A 12,628-nucleotide genomic window follows, 5' to 3' on the forward strand; every position below is an offset into this window, starting at 1 on the left:
CTGGTCCCTCCTCTGCATGCTTCTGTCATTGCACTTAACAGCAATGCATTTCAACTTTCTCTTCCAGTTACACTGTAAGTTCTTCAAATGCAGGGACCTTAGTTTTCATCTGTTTTCCCTTTGCCTGGTGCATGCCTGTGCTCAATAAATATTTGTTTAAATGTAGCCATGTAAAACTAATGCTAAAATTCCAACATGTCCATATAGCAAGACCCATATTTGTATGATATTATGAGTAACAGAGAGCTTCCTTATACTCCAAATTATTTAATCCTTGCAAATATCCTGTAATTGAGGCCTTGCTATCCCCGTTTTTGCAGATTAGGGAATCAAGATGTTGAAAGCTTAAATGATCCATTCAAGATCACAGGGCTTGTAAGTTGCAAACCTAAGCTCAGGTTTTCTGTCTCCCAGGTTTGCCATCCATGTGACCATACCTCAACACCCTCCAGATTCTTCTGTGGCCCTAGTCTAAAGGGTTTGCACCTTTATATAATAAAGCCATGTGAGCCTCTTAGGAAGGGATCTCAAAACTATTTTAAGAATTTGATTTATGGACTGGGTGCAGTGGCTCACGCCTGTAATCCCAGCACTTTGGGAGGCCGAGGTGGGTGGATCACCTGAGATCAGGAGTTAGGGACCAGCCTGGCCAGCGTAATGAAACCCTGTCTCTACGAAAAATACAAAAAATTAGCCGGGCATGGCCGGGCACGGTGGCTCACACCTGTAATCCCAGCACTTTGGGAGGCCGAGGCGAGTGGATCACGAGGTTAGGAGATCGAGACCATCCTGGCCAACACGGTGAAACCCCGTCCCTCTAAAAATACAAAAATTTAGCCGGGTGTGTTGGCAGGCACCTGTAGTCCCAGCTACTCAGGAGGCTGAGGCAGGAGAATGGCATGAACCCCGGAGGTGGAGCTTGCAGTAAGCCGAGATCGCCACTGTACTCCAGCCTGGGTGACAGAGCAAGACTCTGTCTCAAAAAAAAAAAAAAAAAAAAAAATTAGCCTGGCATGGTGGTGCGGACCTGTAGCCCCAGCTACTGGGGAGGCTGAGGCAGGAGAATCGCTTGAACCCGGCAGGCAGAGGTTGCAATGAGCCAAGATCGTGCCACTGCACTCCAGCCTGGGCAACAGAGTCAGAAAACACACACACACATACACACACACACACACACACAGAATTTGATTTAGGTTTTGTATCAGAACTTCTGACTCATCTATTAAGACAAACACTTTGGGTGAATTAGGATTTGGAACAAAGCATAGATTGTTAACAGCGAACCTGATGAAGCTAATTAATATTTTGGTAGGGTTCCATTGCCTGTGCAGAGTTGGGGAAGTTTTGGATCTAAGCCTGTATATAAAGGATCAATTGATCCTGGATCCTGTCAGGGCCAGAGGCACCTTGGCTGGACAAAATAACAACGTAAAGGAGCCTTACAGGTGCCTTGATTAAAAGACTGAGCAGCGGTTTCATCTTCTCTGAGGCCGGGACTGGGAGGAAGAGGCTTCTGTGGCTGCATTAGGCAGAACTTTCTGAGTATGAACGTGTTGAGAACCACTACACAGGCTGAGCATGTGCTAAGGGTACAACAAAGCAGGAGGAAAAATTGAAAGGTTAAAAAGAAGAATATTATATATTTTTTAAAGCATGACAAGTAAAATAGAGCTTTATTAGACTTCCTTACACTTGCTGTATGGATTAGTATTTTTATTTTAAATTACATATGGAGGGCACCATGTGGTTGGGCCTTTCCTGGCAGTCTTAATCCTCTTCTAGTTGGATCCCTAACTAACAACAGGTTGTCTCAAGTTACTCTCCACAACCCTAGTCTGCCGTCACAGCATCTCCAGGGCCTGTTTGAAGAGGATGCTCAGGGAACCTGGGATTTAGCCCCCAAAGTGTCATTGCCTCTTCTTGTTCCACCTCTGTCTCACGAGGCTGGGAGTTCCAAAGTCCATCTGCGGCTGTCAGCTTTCTGCCATAGACACATATCCTCCCTCTGCCCAATTTCCTTAAAGCACAGGAGCTGCAATTAGGTACTAATTTTCATGGCTGGGACATAGATGTAAGTAGTATCAGGACTTCCTTCTCTTGCAAGATCCATGGGACTATGCTGTGTGCATACTAGTTAAATAGACATGCCTATTAGTGCAGTTTATTTTTTATTAATCAGCTCAAAATAAGCTTTATAAACCTTTAGGTTTTGGGTTTTATAAACTTTAGGTTTATAAAGCTAATATTGAGCTAAATGTCTATATTGAACTAAAGGTTTATATTGCAGCAACAATGACTGTGCTCAGAAAAGGAAGAGCTAAATGTTTAGTTTCTCTTGGAGAGCTGAGTCCCAGAAATTATATAAAGCAACATCTTCACTTTACCAATGAGAAGTTGACATCTAGAGAAAATAACTGATTTATTTACCTCTTTCCTCCCCAAGAGAGTATCAAAATTAATTTATACATTCAGGCCGTTGAGACTTTCAGCAGCTTGACTGGTCACCCAAAGACCAGTGCTTTGAAGTGAAAGATTTGGGTAAAACGAAAAAGCCGAGGAGTGAAGAAATCTGTGTTCTGATCCTATTCTGTAGATCTTCTAACTTTCACTTAAATGGTTATTTAACTTTCCTGGGTCTCGTGGATGACATGAGGATTGCATTTGATGCAGCTAAGGTCTCTGTTTCTGCTGTTCCATGAGGCAGTATCTCTAGGTGTTGGAGTCACCTCCTAGGCCCAGGTTGCCCTGGGTCATAAGGCTTGCATCTTCTAGAACAGCAAGCAGCAGAGCTCTGCTCACTCAGACCAGGCCAGAGGCAGGAATCTCTGCCCCATAAGCTTAGATACAGGAAATGGGAAGGGAGGTGGTGGTTCATGGGGATGTTCATATCTGTGTAGGTACCAATTGTTCCCAGGCACATATGGAAGTCTGTTAATGAAAATGATATATTTTAAAATTTGATTTAGAGTGTTACTAGTTCTAAAAATGTAAAAGTACACTGGGTAGTGAAGAGGAAAATGGGAGGATAATATGTGTGGTCTCCATTTCAGTTTAGGATTGTCTCTGTCTTGTAGATGGAAGTCAACTTCGCTAAGAACCGTAAAGATAAAAACCAAACCTACAACCTCACGGGGCTGCAGCCTTTTACAGAATATGTCATAGCTCTGCGATGTGCGGTCAAGGAGTCAAAGTTCTGGAGTGACTGGAGCCAAGAAAAAATGGGAATGACTGAGGAAGAAGGCGAGCTACTCCCTGCGATTCCCGTCCTGTCTGCTCTTGTGTAGGGCTGCTTTGGGCTAGACTTGGTGGGGTTTGTCAAGTGTCCTGGTTGGGAATCATGGAATCTCATGACCCCAGGGGCCCCCTGTACCCCCAAGAGTGAGCCGGCACAACTTTGTGCCCCAAAGGCAAAGGATCACATTTTAATACTCATGAGGTTCTTATACTATACATGAAAGGGTATCATATCATTTGTTTTGTTTTGTTTTGTTTTGTTTTTGAGATGCAGTCTTACTCTGTCACCCAGGATGGAGTGCAGTGGTACGATCTCGGCTCACTGCCACCACCATCTCCCGAGTTCAAGGAATTCTTGTGCCTCAGCCTCCCAGGTAGCTGGGATTACAGGAGCCCACCACCACGCCTGGCTAATTTTTGTATTTTTAGTAGAGAAGGGGTATCACCATGTTGGCTAGGCTAGTCTTGAACTCCTGACCTCAGGTGATCTGCCCACCTTGGCCTCCCAAAGTGCTGGGATTACAGGCGTGAGCCACTGTGCCCCGCCAGTATCATATCATTTGAAGGTATCCTGTGATAAATTAAAGATACATATTGTGAACCCTGGAGCTACTACTCAAAAAATAAATAAAGGTGTAACTAATACAATTAAAAAAATCACATTTTTAATGACAGTGAGGAAAGGAAAGAGGCGTGGATTGCAGGTTGATGGAGTGCTTACTAAGTGTCAGTACGGTCATTAAGAGCAAAGCTTCCAGTCAGTGGGTTTGGCTTAAATCCCAAGCCAGGTGTCTTTGGGCAAGATACCTAATCTCTCAGTTCATTCTCAGCAGTTTCCTCACATTTATTCCACTTTTCTATATTGAAATAGAATATGTAAGTTGAGTTTATAGTAGTACCTATTTTTTAGTATTATTTTAAAGATTAAATGAAATAATGTGTTTAGCCCATAGTAGATATTCACTAACTGCTAGATTTCCTATTCTTATTATTTATCCTCCTATTATTATTTTTAATCCTCCTAAAAGCACTATAAAATATGTAGAGTCACTCCCATTTTGGAAATGAGGCAAATGAGTTTCAGAGACGCTAATAAACAGCTCAGGGTCACTCAGCATGTGTTACTTTTATCAAGAGCCTTGACCAGAATCTGACCCTCAGTAGATGATCAATAAATGTGTGATGAATGTATCAGTTTTCTATTGCTGCTGTAACAATACAAATTTAGTGGCTTAATGCAACACTAATGTATTCTTCCATAGCTCTGGAAGTCAGATGTCCAAAATCAGTTTCACTGGCTAAAGTCAAGATGTCAGCAGGGCCATTTCCTTCTGAGACTCTGAGTGGAGAATCTGTTTCCTTGCCTTTTCCAGCTTCTAGTGGCTGCCTGCATTCTTTGGCTTGTGGTCCTTCTTCCATCTACAATACTTATCCCCCCATCATCACATCACCTTTCCCCACTCTTGTGTGTCAAACCTCTCTGCCTCCCTCTTATAAGGACTTTTGTGATCACAGTTAGGACCCACCTGGCTAATCCAAGATAATGTTCCCATCTCAAGATCCTTAACTTAATCACATCTGCAAAGTCCCTTTTACCATATAAGGAAACATTTACAGGTTCCAGGGATTTGGACAAGATTTTTTTTTTTTTTTTAGGTGGAGTCTCGCTCTGTCGCCCAGGCTGGAGTGCATTGGCGCGATCTCCGCTCACTGCAAGCTCCGCCTCCCAGGTTCACACCATTCTCCTGCCTCAGCCTCCCGAGTTGTTGGGACTACAGGCGCCCACCACCATGCCTGGCTAATTTTTTGTATTTTTACTACAGACGGAGTTTCACTGTGTTAGCCAGGATGGTCTTGATCTCCTGACCTCATGATCTGCCCGCCTCGGCCTCCCAAAGTGCTGGGATTACAGGCATGAGCCACCGCGCCTGGCCTGGATGAGATATTTTGAGGGCCATTTTTCAGCCTAACAGTAAATGAATGACTAATTGGATGAATAGTTGGTGATGGCCACACATCTTCTTCTGAATTATGGACAAGGAATTTTAAAATGCCCACCCTTCTAACCTTCCTCTGAGGCTTTAACCTTATTTATTTATAAGGGATGAGTTTTAGAATATGAATTCCCCCATGACCATGATTTCAGGCCTCATGATTTCAGGTGGTTTAGGGATACCCATATTGTAATAGAAAATTAGATTTCAGTCTCATACCCAAGTTGCAGACTGGTCTCAGATAGCATCTGGGGTCAACTTCTGTGCTACCTCATCCACAAAATAATGATTTATTCCTTTGGATCCTGGTTGAGTTTCCAGTATTAACACTAGTATTAACAGATGTTTGGTGCATTCACCCCTATGGTCAGATGCCTGGAACCAATTTGATGCCTTCTGAATTTTGTGTTCCACACTGGAGATGTTCATGCAGTATCATTTAGCAAATAGTTCTCTTCCTTTGCCTCACTTTTCAGCAGGCAAGCTGATGATTAAGTGTTCCCTTGGGTGCCATTGTGTTTTGCCTAGCTCTTCCCCTGCCATGGCTGTCACTCTTTTTTCAAGTGACCTCCTGGTGCCATCGTGGCTCAGAGTCTCAAGCTTATCACAGACCAGCCAGTCCCTCGTGTCAGTTTTCTCAGCTTGTTTTGCTGCCAGAAACAAGATTTACTATTTCATCTGATTTATTAGTTCAGCTAGCTTGATTTAATTAGCAAACACCAGATGCTGGTGTTACCTATGCCTTTTGCTAATTAAACCAAATCAACACTTATTTATCAAAGTCACCACTAGAGAACTTTTGCTTTTGTCCTTCTTCATTTTTTCAGGATCCCAGAAAAAACTGATTAAAATGCACCCCCCAGCCAATCCTCATTTCTTGTTTTCAAATTTATAAAGCGTGTGTTTTCCTATTTCAGTGAAATGCCATTTGTTTAATGCGTACCACTTCAAACCTTTCTAATTGTTTGAAAACAATTAGATATCTAATCACCTACAGTTTAAGTATTCTAAGTTGAATGTGAAGCCCTGCCTATTTTCTTTTGGATTTCAATCTACTGATTATTAGAGTTATTTACCTATATTTAGGCATTTAAATATCTACTCACTACATGATACAGATATAATTTGATTCAAATCCTGGCTTTATTTCTTAAAAGCTTGTGATATTGAATACCTGCTTAATTTCTCTATGCTTCAGAAATGATAATTAGTAACATTATTGCTGTAACTAATTACAGGGCTGTGGGCATTAAATGAGAAAATTCAGAGAAACTGACACTTGCTAAGAGTTAGCTTTTATTATTGTTGGTCTTTAGCAGGGGTACCTGTATATGTCTAACTGGTGGTGGTTGAGGGGATACCCATATTGTAATAGAAATAGTATAGCATCAACTGTTGCTGTATCAGTCCAGACAATTGATGCCTTTGAATATGTGGATATTTTGGTTGATTTGGAAAATTTTAATTTTTTTTTCAGAGTCCTTATGTTTCCCCCTTTGATTAAACTGAAAATCCATTATCAATTTATGGTTAATGGAAAGCTGGCTATAATAACTATAGAAGACTTATATGGTAGTGAAGCAGCAGTTTCACTAACAGCTGCATCTGTGGGAAGTCTATACTGAGAAGACTGTCTCTCTTTGGACCATATTTGCAGGAAATAGTGGCCTCAATGAAAGAAGAAAATATCAATTTAAACTTATTTATTATTACCATCTATGAAAACAAAATGGCTGCCTATGGGATTTTTTTTTTTTTTTTTTTTTTTTTTTTTTTTGAGGCAGGGTCTCACTCTGTCACCCAGACTGAAATGTAGTGGTGAGATCTCAGCTCACTGCAGCCTCCGCCTCCCAGGCTCAAGTGATCCTCCCACCTCAGCCTCCCGAGTAGCTGGGATTACAGGCATGTGCCACCATGCCCGGCTTGCCTATGGGCTAAATCCAAGAAGAATTTCACTCATATTGCTAGTCAAGTGCCTGGAATGACTATTTAATAATCAGTTTAGTTTTGCCTGTATCTATCCTTGAGATGAATATTTAGGACTGGGTAGTAATGAACACCTTGTCTTTAGATTTTTTTTTCTTACTGTCAATATTACTGGCCCTGAGTTTGACTCTCCACATGATTGGAACAGAGAGATTCTGCATGTGAGAGATGGAGTGAAGGTCCCTCTAATCCTGTGGGTTTCCTTGGAAGGTCTAATGACTTTGTAGCCCTGTACAAAGGCTGTCTTCTGGGAGGAACTTGGCCACTGCTTACATCTCACTGGCTTGTAGACAGGGTGAAACCAGCCTGTTGCTTCCTGTCTGAGAAACTTGACTACCGGCTGTCCTGTCTTCTGATTCAATACAAGCCTTTGAGAAATCAGAAAACTCATGGCAGAGCTTTTGAGACAACACCTTGGTGGGATTCAGATGAAATAATATGTAAAGTCAATAATATGTAAAGTCAACACAGTTCAATCTCCTTGTAAGCAATTCTAATGGAATTGCATTTATCTCATTGGGAGATCCTGGGCCTAACAGCTAGACTGTGTTAACTAGACTTTGGCTTCTGCAAGAGTAGTTGTAGAAGTGTGACTCTCCATTAAAGGCAAAACAAGTTATTAACTCAATTGTACTTGGTACATTTTCCTCATTATAAGATTGTCTTTAGTTGGAGTTCAGTTATTTTACTTTTTTTAAAACAATTCTTTTGAGACACGGCTCGCTCTGTTGCCCAGGCTGGAATGCAATGGCGCGATCTCAGCTCACCGCAATCTCTGCTTCCTGGGTTCAAGCGATTCTCCTGCCTCAGCCTCCCAAGTAGCTGGGATTACAGGCACACACCACCACACCCAGCTAATTTTTTATATTTTTTGGTAGAGACAAGGTTTCACCATTGGCCAGGCTGGTCTTGAACTCCTGACCTCAAGTGATCCACCTGCCTCGGCCTCCCAAAGTGCTGGGATTACAGGCATGAGCCACCGTGCCCAGCCAGTAATTTTACTTGAAGATATCTAATCACCTACAGTTTAAAAGATCCCTGAAGACAATCTCTTACTTCTAAAAAAATAGTTTAGATCTTGGTCTGAGTGGTAGACTCATTCTTTGTGGACCTAATTACATTATCTCCAGCCATGCTACTTCCTCAAGGAAAAATTCAGAGTGCAACTACTGCAGCTTTGACTAGGGACATTTACTCTCTTCTCCAAATCGTGGGCCACTAGCCTTCTCAACATTTGTTTAGAACTCTCTGCTTTCCTCTCATGGCTAAGGTGGGTGGATCATTCTCTAATCAGTAGCTCAGCATTTTGATATCTCAGGTGCATGTCAGGGCGTTCAACTATAAATTGCCAGTGAGCCATCTCCTGACAAAACTTGCTTGAGACAGGATATTTGAGAGATATAGTCCAGAAATCAAGTGAAATGTAAATTCCTTGTTTTTTGTAAGTTTCATCCCTGTATGGTTAGATCATCAGAAGCCTGTACACTTAGACTATTGTCTCAGACTGTGTTGTTTACTGGAAAAAGGCATGTGTCAGGATTTATGCCCTGGCTATTTATGGAAAACAACTATGAAAAATGCACATACATGATATTTCTGTGCTTTTGCTCTATTGGGATTGCAGATATTGGCTTTTACGTTACTCTGTGTCCTTTTTGAAAAGATCCACGTGATAAATTCCATTTATGATTTCAGTGTTCGTAGCCAGAAAATAGTTTCCCTTCATATGAATTTCTAGTTTCCTTTTTATTGGGCCATGAGAAATAGGCACCTCAATGTGATTCTTTTTTATTTTAGGAAAACCAGCATTAAATTTAGAGCTCAAGGAGGGACCTAGTGAAGCTTATTTTCTTATTCCTTTGTCATTTAATTTCTTCTTTTATTTTATAACATCTCAAGTATGTAGTTTTATTTTTTTGGAAGTAGACTTGGTATAAATTTTATATACATATATCTCCTTGTGAGTTATCTGTGTCATTCCCAGCTATAATATATATGTTAGATCTAGAGGACATGAGATAGTGACATTTTGATCTAGATTTGGGTGACAAATTATATTACAATGGGGCCTATTATACTTTTCCTTTATCTTACATTAAATCATCAGATTCAAGAGCAGTTTTATTTTTTTATCTTTGGTTGATTCCAGTTCCTTGACCACAAAATGAAGACATCTTTGGTCATTGCAAGGCTGCCATCCCTCCACTCCTCACCTTATTCCCACTAGCTCCCTCAAGCAAATCCTTCCCAACTGCCCAGCTAACCTTCCCCATCTCCTCTGCAACTCTCTTCTCTCTAGGTTGAGTACCTCATTCTTGTTCCTTACAGCTCCATGTGGCCTGGAACTGTGGAGAGTCCTGAAACCAGCTGAGGCGGATGGAAGAAGGCTGGTGCGGTTGTTATGGAAGGTGACCTCCCTCTGGATTCTTTTTCTCTCTCTTTCTTCCCCTTCCCTCCCTTCCCTCCCTTCCCTCCCTTCCATCCTCCTTCCCTTCCCTTCCCTTCCCTCCCCTCCCCCCTCCCCTCCCCCTCCTCTCCCCTTCCTACCCTTCCCCCTCCCCCCTCACCTTTCCCCTCCCCACTCTCTCCCCTCCCCTCCCCTCCCTTTCCCTCTCCTTCCCTTCCCTTGCCTTGCCTTGCCTTCCCTTCCCTTCCTTTCTCTATCTCTCTCTCTCTTTCCCTCCCTCCCTCCCCGCCACCGCCTTTCTTTCTTTTTGGCAGAGTCTTGCTCAATCACCCAGGCTGGAGTGCAGTAGTGAAATCATAACTCACTGCAGCCTTTAACTCCTAGGCTCAAGTGATCCTCCCACTTCACCTTCCCAAGTAGCTGGGACTACAGAAGTGTGCCAGTACACCCAGCTAATTAAAAATATATACATATATTATATATATATATATTTTTTTTTTTGGTTGAGGCTGGGTCTTGCTATGTTGTCCAGGCTGGTCTTGAACTCCTGGACTCGAGAGATCCTCCCACCTTAGCCTCCCAAAGCATTGGGATTATAAGCATGAGCCACCATGTCCAGCCTGTTTCTTTATCCTGTTTAAAAGCCCTTGGTCTCTTACCCTTCCAAAAACTGTGATTCTTGAAATTTTACCTCCAGAATTTCCTTCCCTAGAGGGCTTTATGATGCCCCAAATCTCACATTGGTTAGCCAGCTCAAAAAAGCCCTATAGGTCATCTTGCAGATGGCCCAAACATGCATGACAGACACTGGGCCCCCTCCTCTTTGGTCTGAAACATTAACATTCAGGGTGGGTAGAAAGTGAAAGTGCAGGAGGAACCATGACCTTTTGGAGGAAATGACGGCTGACCAGCCTCTGCTGGAAGGCAGCGTAAGTCTCTGGAACCCCCCTCCCCACCTAACTGTCTAAGAAGAGCTCTGATCAGGGTCAGCTTGCTGGCGTGTCCTCGAGTCATTGGCAACATATATGGCACATGTGTGTTGAAATAGTGGGGCACAAAAACAGAAGAGGGACCACATGGTCCTTTCTAGGGCAGAGGCCTGGGAGTGAGGAACAGGAGAAGTCAGGTGGGGAATGCAGAGAAGAAGAGGGAAGAGGACCTGAGAGAGGGAAGTGAGAGAAGGAGTAGAAAATGGGGGGGCAAGGGAATAAACAGGAAAGGAAAAGGGCAGATGGAGAAAAAAAGAGTGAAAAGATGGGGAAGAAGAAGGAGGAGACAAGTGAGATGCCAGAATTCCTTCGTGTGCCTCCAGAACTCCCAGGAAATGCTCATGATGTTAGCTCACATTTGCTGAAGTCCAGGCAAGTTCAAAATCCCGTTGAAAATGGAGCAAGTGTCCTGCTTTGCCAGATGACATTCCAATTACCTCAGGGTTGGAGGCTCCCGCACCATCGCCCACTCCCTCCACACCCGCAGGGCTATGGGACTCCCTGGGTTGCGGAGGCGGTGCTGCCGCAGCATGAGACCACAGCCAGAGATGGCGGGGAATCCTAGAGAATCAGTCCCAGATGCTGTGCTGTCTTTCTCAGCCATCAAGTATGAAAACAAATGACTGTGGCAACACATTTTGGGGGGAGGAAAGCCAACAACCGCACACGCCCACATGTGGTCTTAGCTACATAGCAGTGGCGAAGGGCCAAGTAGGGCAGCTTGAGAAGTAGAGAAAATGGATTTCAGTGCCCGCCTCCTCCCCGTCGCCTGTTGGTTCTGGTCTTTTTCTCTACACCCACCCCCCTGCCCCCCTGCCGCACCTTCAAAGGAAAGAGCTCTCTAAGAATTGAGCTGGTTAAAAAAGAATGTACCAAAATGCTCTAAAATTAAGTAATAATGATAGTTGCATGACTGAACATACTATTAATAAAAGCCATTGAACTCACATTAAAACAGTGAATTTTATGGAATGTGAATTGTATCTCAATTTTTATTATTTTAAAAAGAATATGTTATTTAAAAAGAATGTTATTTAAAATGTTAATATGTTATTTAAAAAGATTTTAAATAACATGTTAACATGTTATTTAAAAAGATTTTAAATAACATGTTAACATGTTATTAAAAAGATTTTAAATAACATGTTAACATGTTATTTAAAAAGATTTTAAATAACATGTTAACATGTTATTTAAAAAAGAATATGTGTTATTTAAAAAAGAAAATGGGGCTGGGCGTGGGCTGGGCCGGTAATCCCAGCACTTTGGGAGGCCAAGGCGTGGGGATCATGTGAGGTCAGGAATTCAAGACCAGCTTGGACAACACGGCAAAACCCTGTCTCTACTAAAAATACAAAAATTAGTCAGGCATGGTGGTGCACACCTGTAATCCCCGCTACTCGGGAGGCTGAGGCAGGAGAATTGTTGGAATCCAAGAGGCGGAGGTTGCAGTGAGCCAAGATCAGGCCACTGCATTCTAGCCTGGGTGACAGAGCGAGACCCTGTCTCAAAATAAATAAATAAATAAAATAAAAAAGAAAATGGGTCGTCTTGAGAGATAAAAGGCTCCTGGTCATTAGGAAGATTCTAGCTGACCTTTTATGCCTAGGTAAAAGTAAAGGAAATTCCTGAATTGGGAAGGCAGTGGGATGAAGTGCCTGCTAAAGTCCCACTTAGAAGTCCTGGACTTACATTCAGGCATTATGCTCCATCTATGTGTGTAATCAGTAACAGAACGGGAATTCCTATAAATTCTGGGAAATACTCACCATGCTGTCTCCTAGGCAAATGTCTGGTGAGTGGGCCCAAGTTCAAGGCTGAAAATAAGAGTTTAGCTTAAAGTCCTCAGGATTCCACCTTAAACTTCTCGCCAAGGGTTTGGGACTAGCAGGGCAGCCCTCTTAGCTAGGACGCCTGGCTGGGGTGCCTGGTCCAGGGAAGCTGGCTCCCTTCTCAGAAGGAGAGGCATGGAAATAAAAGACTAGGGCATAGGGTACTCTCCAACCTTTGGATACTCC

The 12,628-nt window shown here is 42.7% G+C and overlaps 1 protein-coding gene across 4 annotated transcripts in view; it reads left to right on the top strand.

The window, feature by feature from the left end:
- IL31RA (interleukin 31 receptor A) overlaps positions 1-12,628 on the top strand; it is a 72,032-nt gene that overhangs the window by 36,161 nt on the left and 23,243 nt on the right. For all 4 annotated transcript variants that reach the window (XM_024247744.2, XM_024247745.3, XM_024247746.3 and 1 more), the window contains 2 exons: positions 3,075-3,240; positions 9,543-9,622. In XM_024247744.2, coding sequence (XP_024103512.2) covers positions 3,075-3,240; positions 9,543-9,622 — 246 coding nt within the window. The remainder of the gene's footprint in view (positions 1-3,074; positions 3,241-9,542; positions 9,623-12,628) is intronic.

Source organism: Pongo abelii, chromosome 4, assembly GCF_028885655.2.
Source record: "Pongo abelii isolate AG06213 chromosome 4, NHGRI_mPonAbe1-v2.0_pri, whole genome shotgun sequence".
Taxonomy (NCBI): domain Eukaryota; kingdom Metazoa; phylum Chordata; class Mammalia; order Primates; family Hominidae; genus Pongo; species Pongo abelii.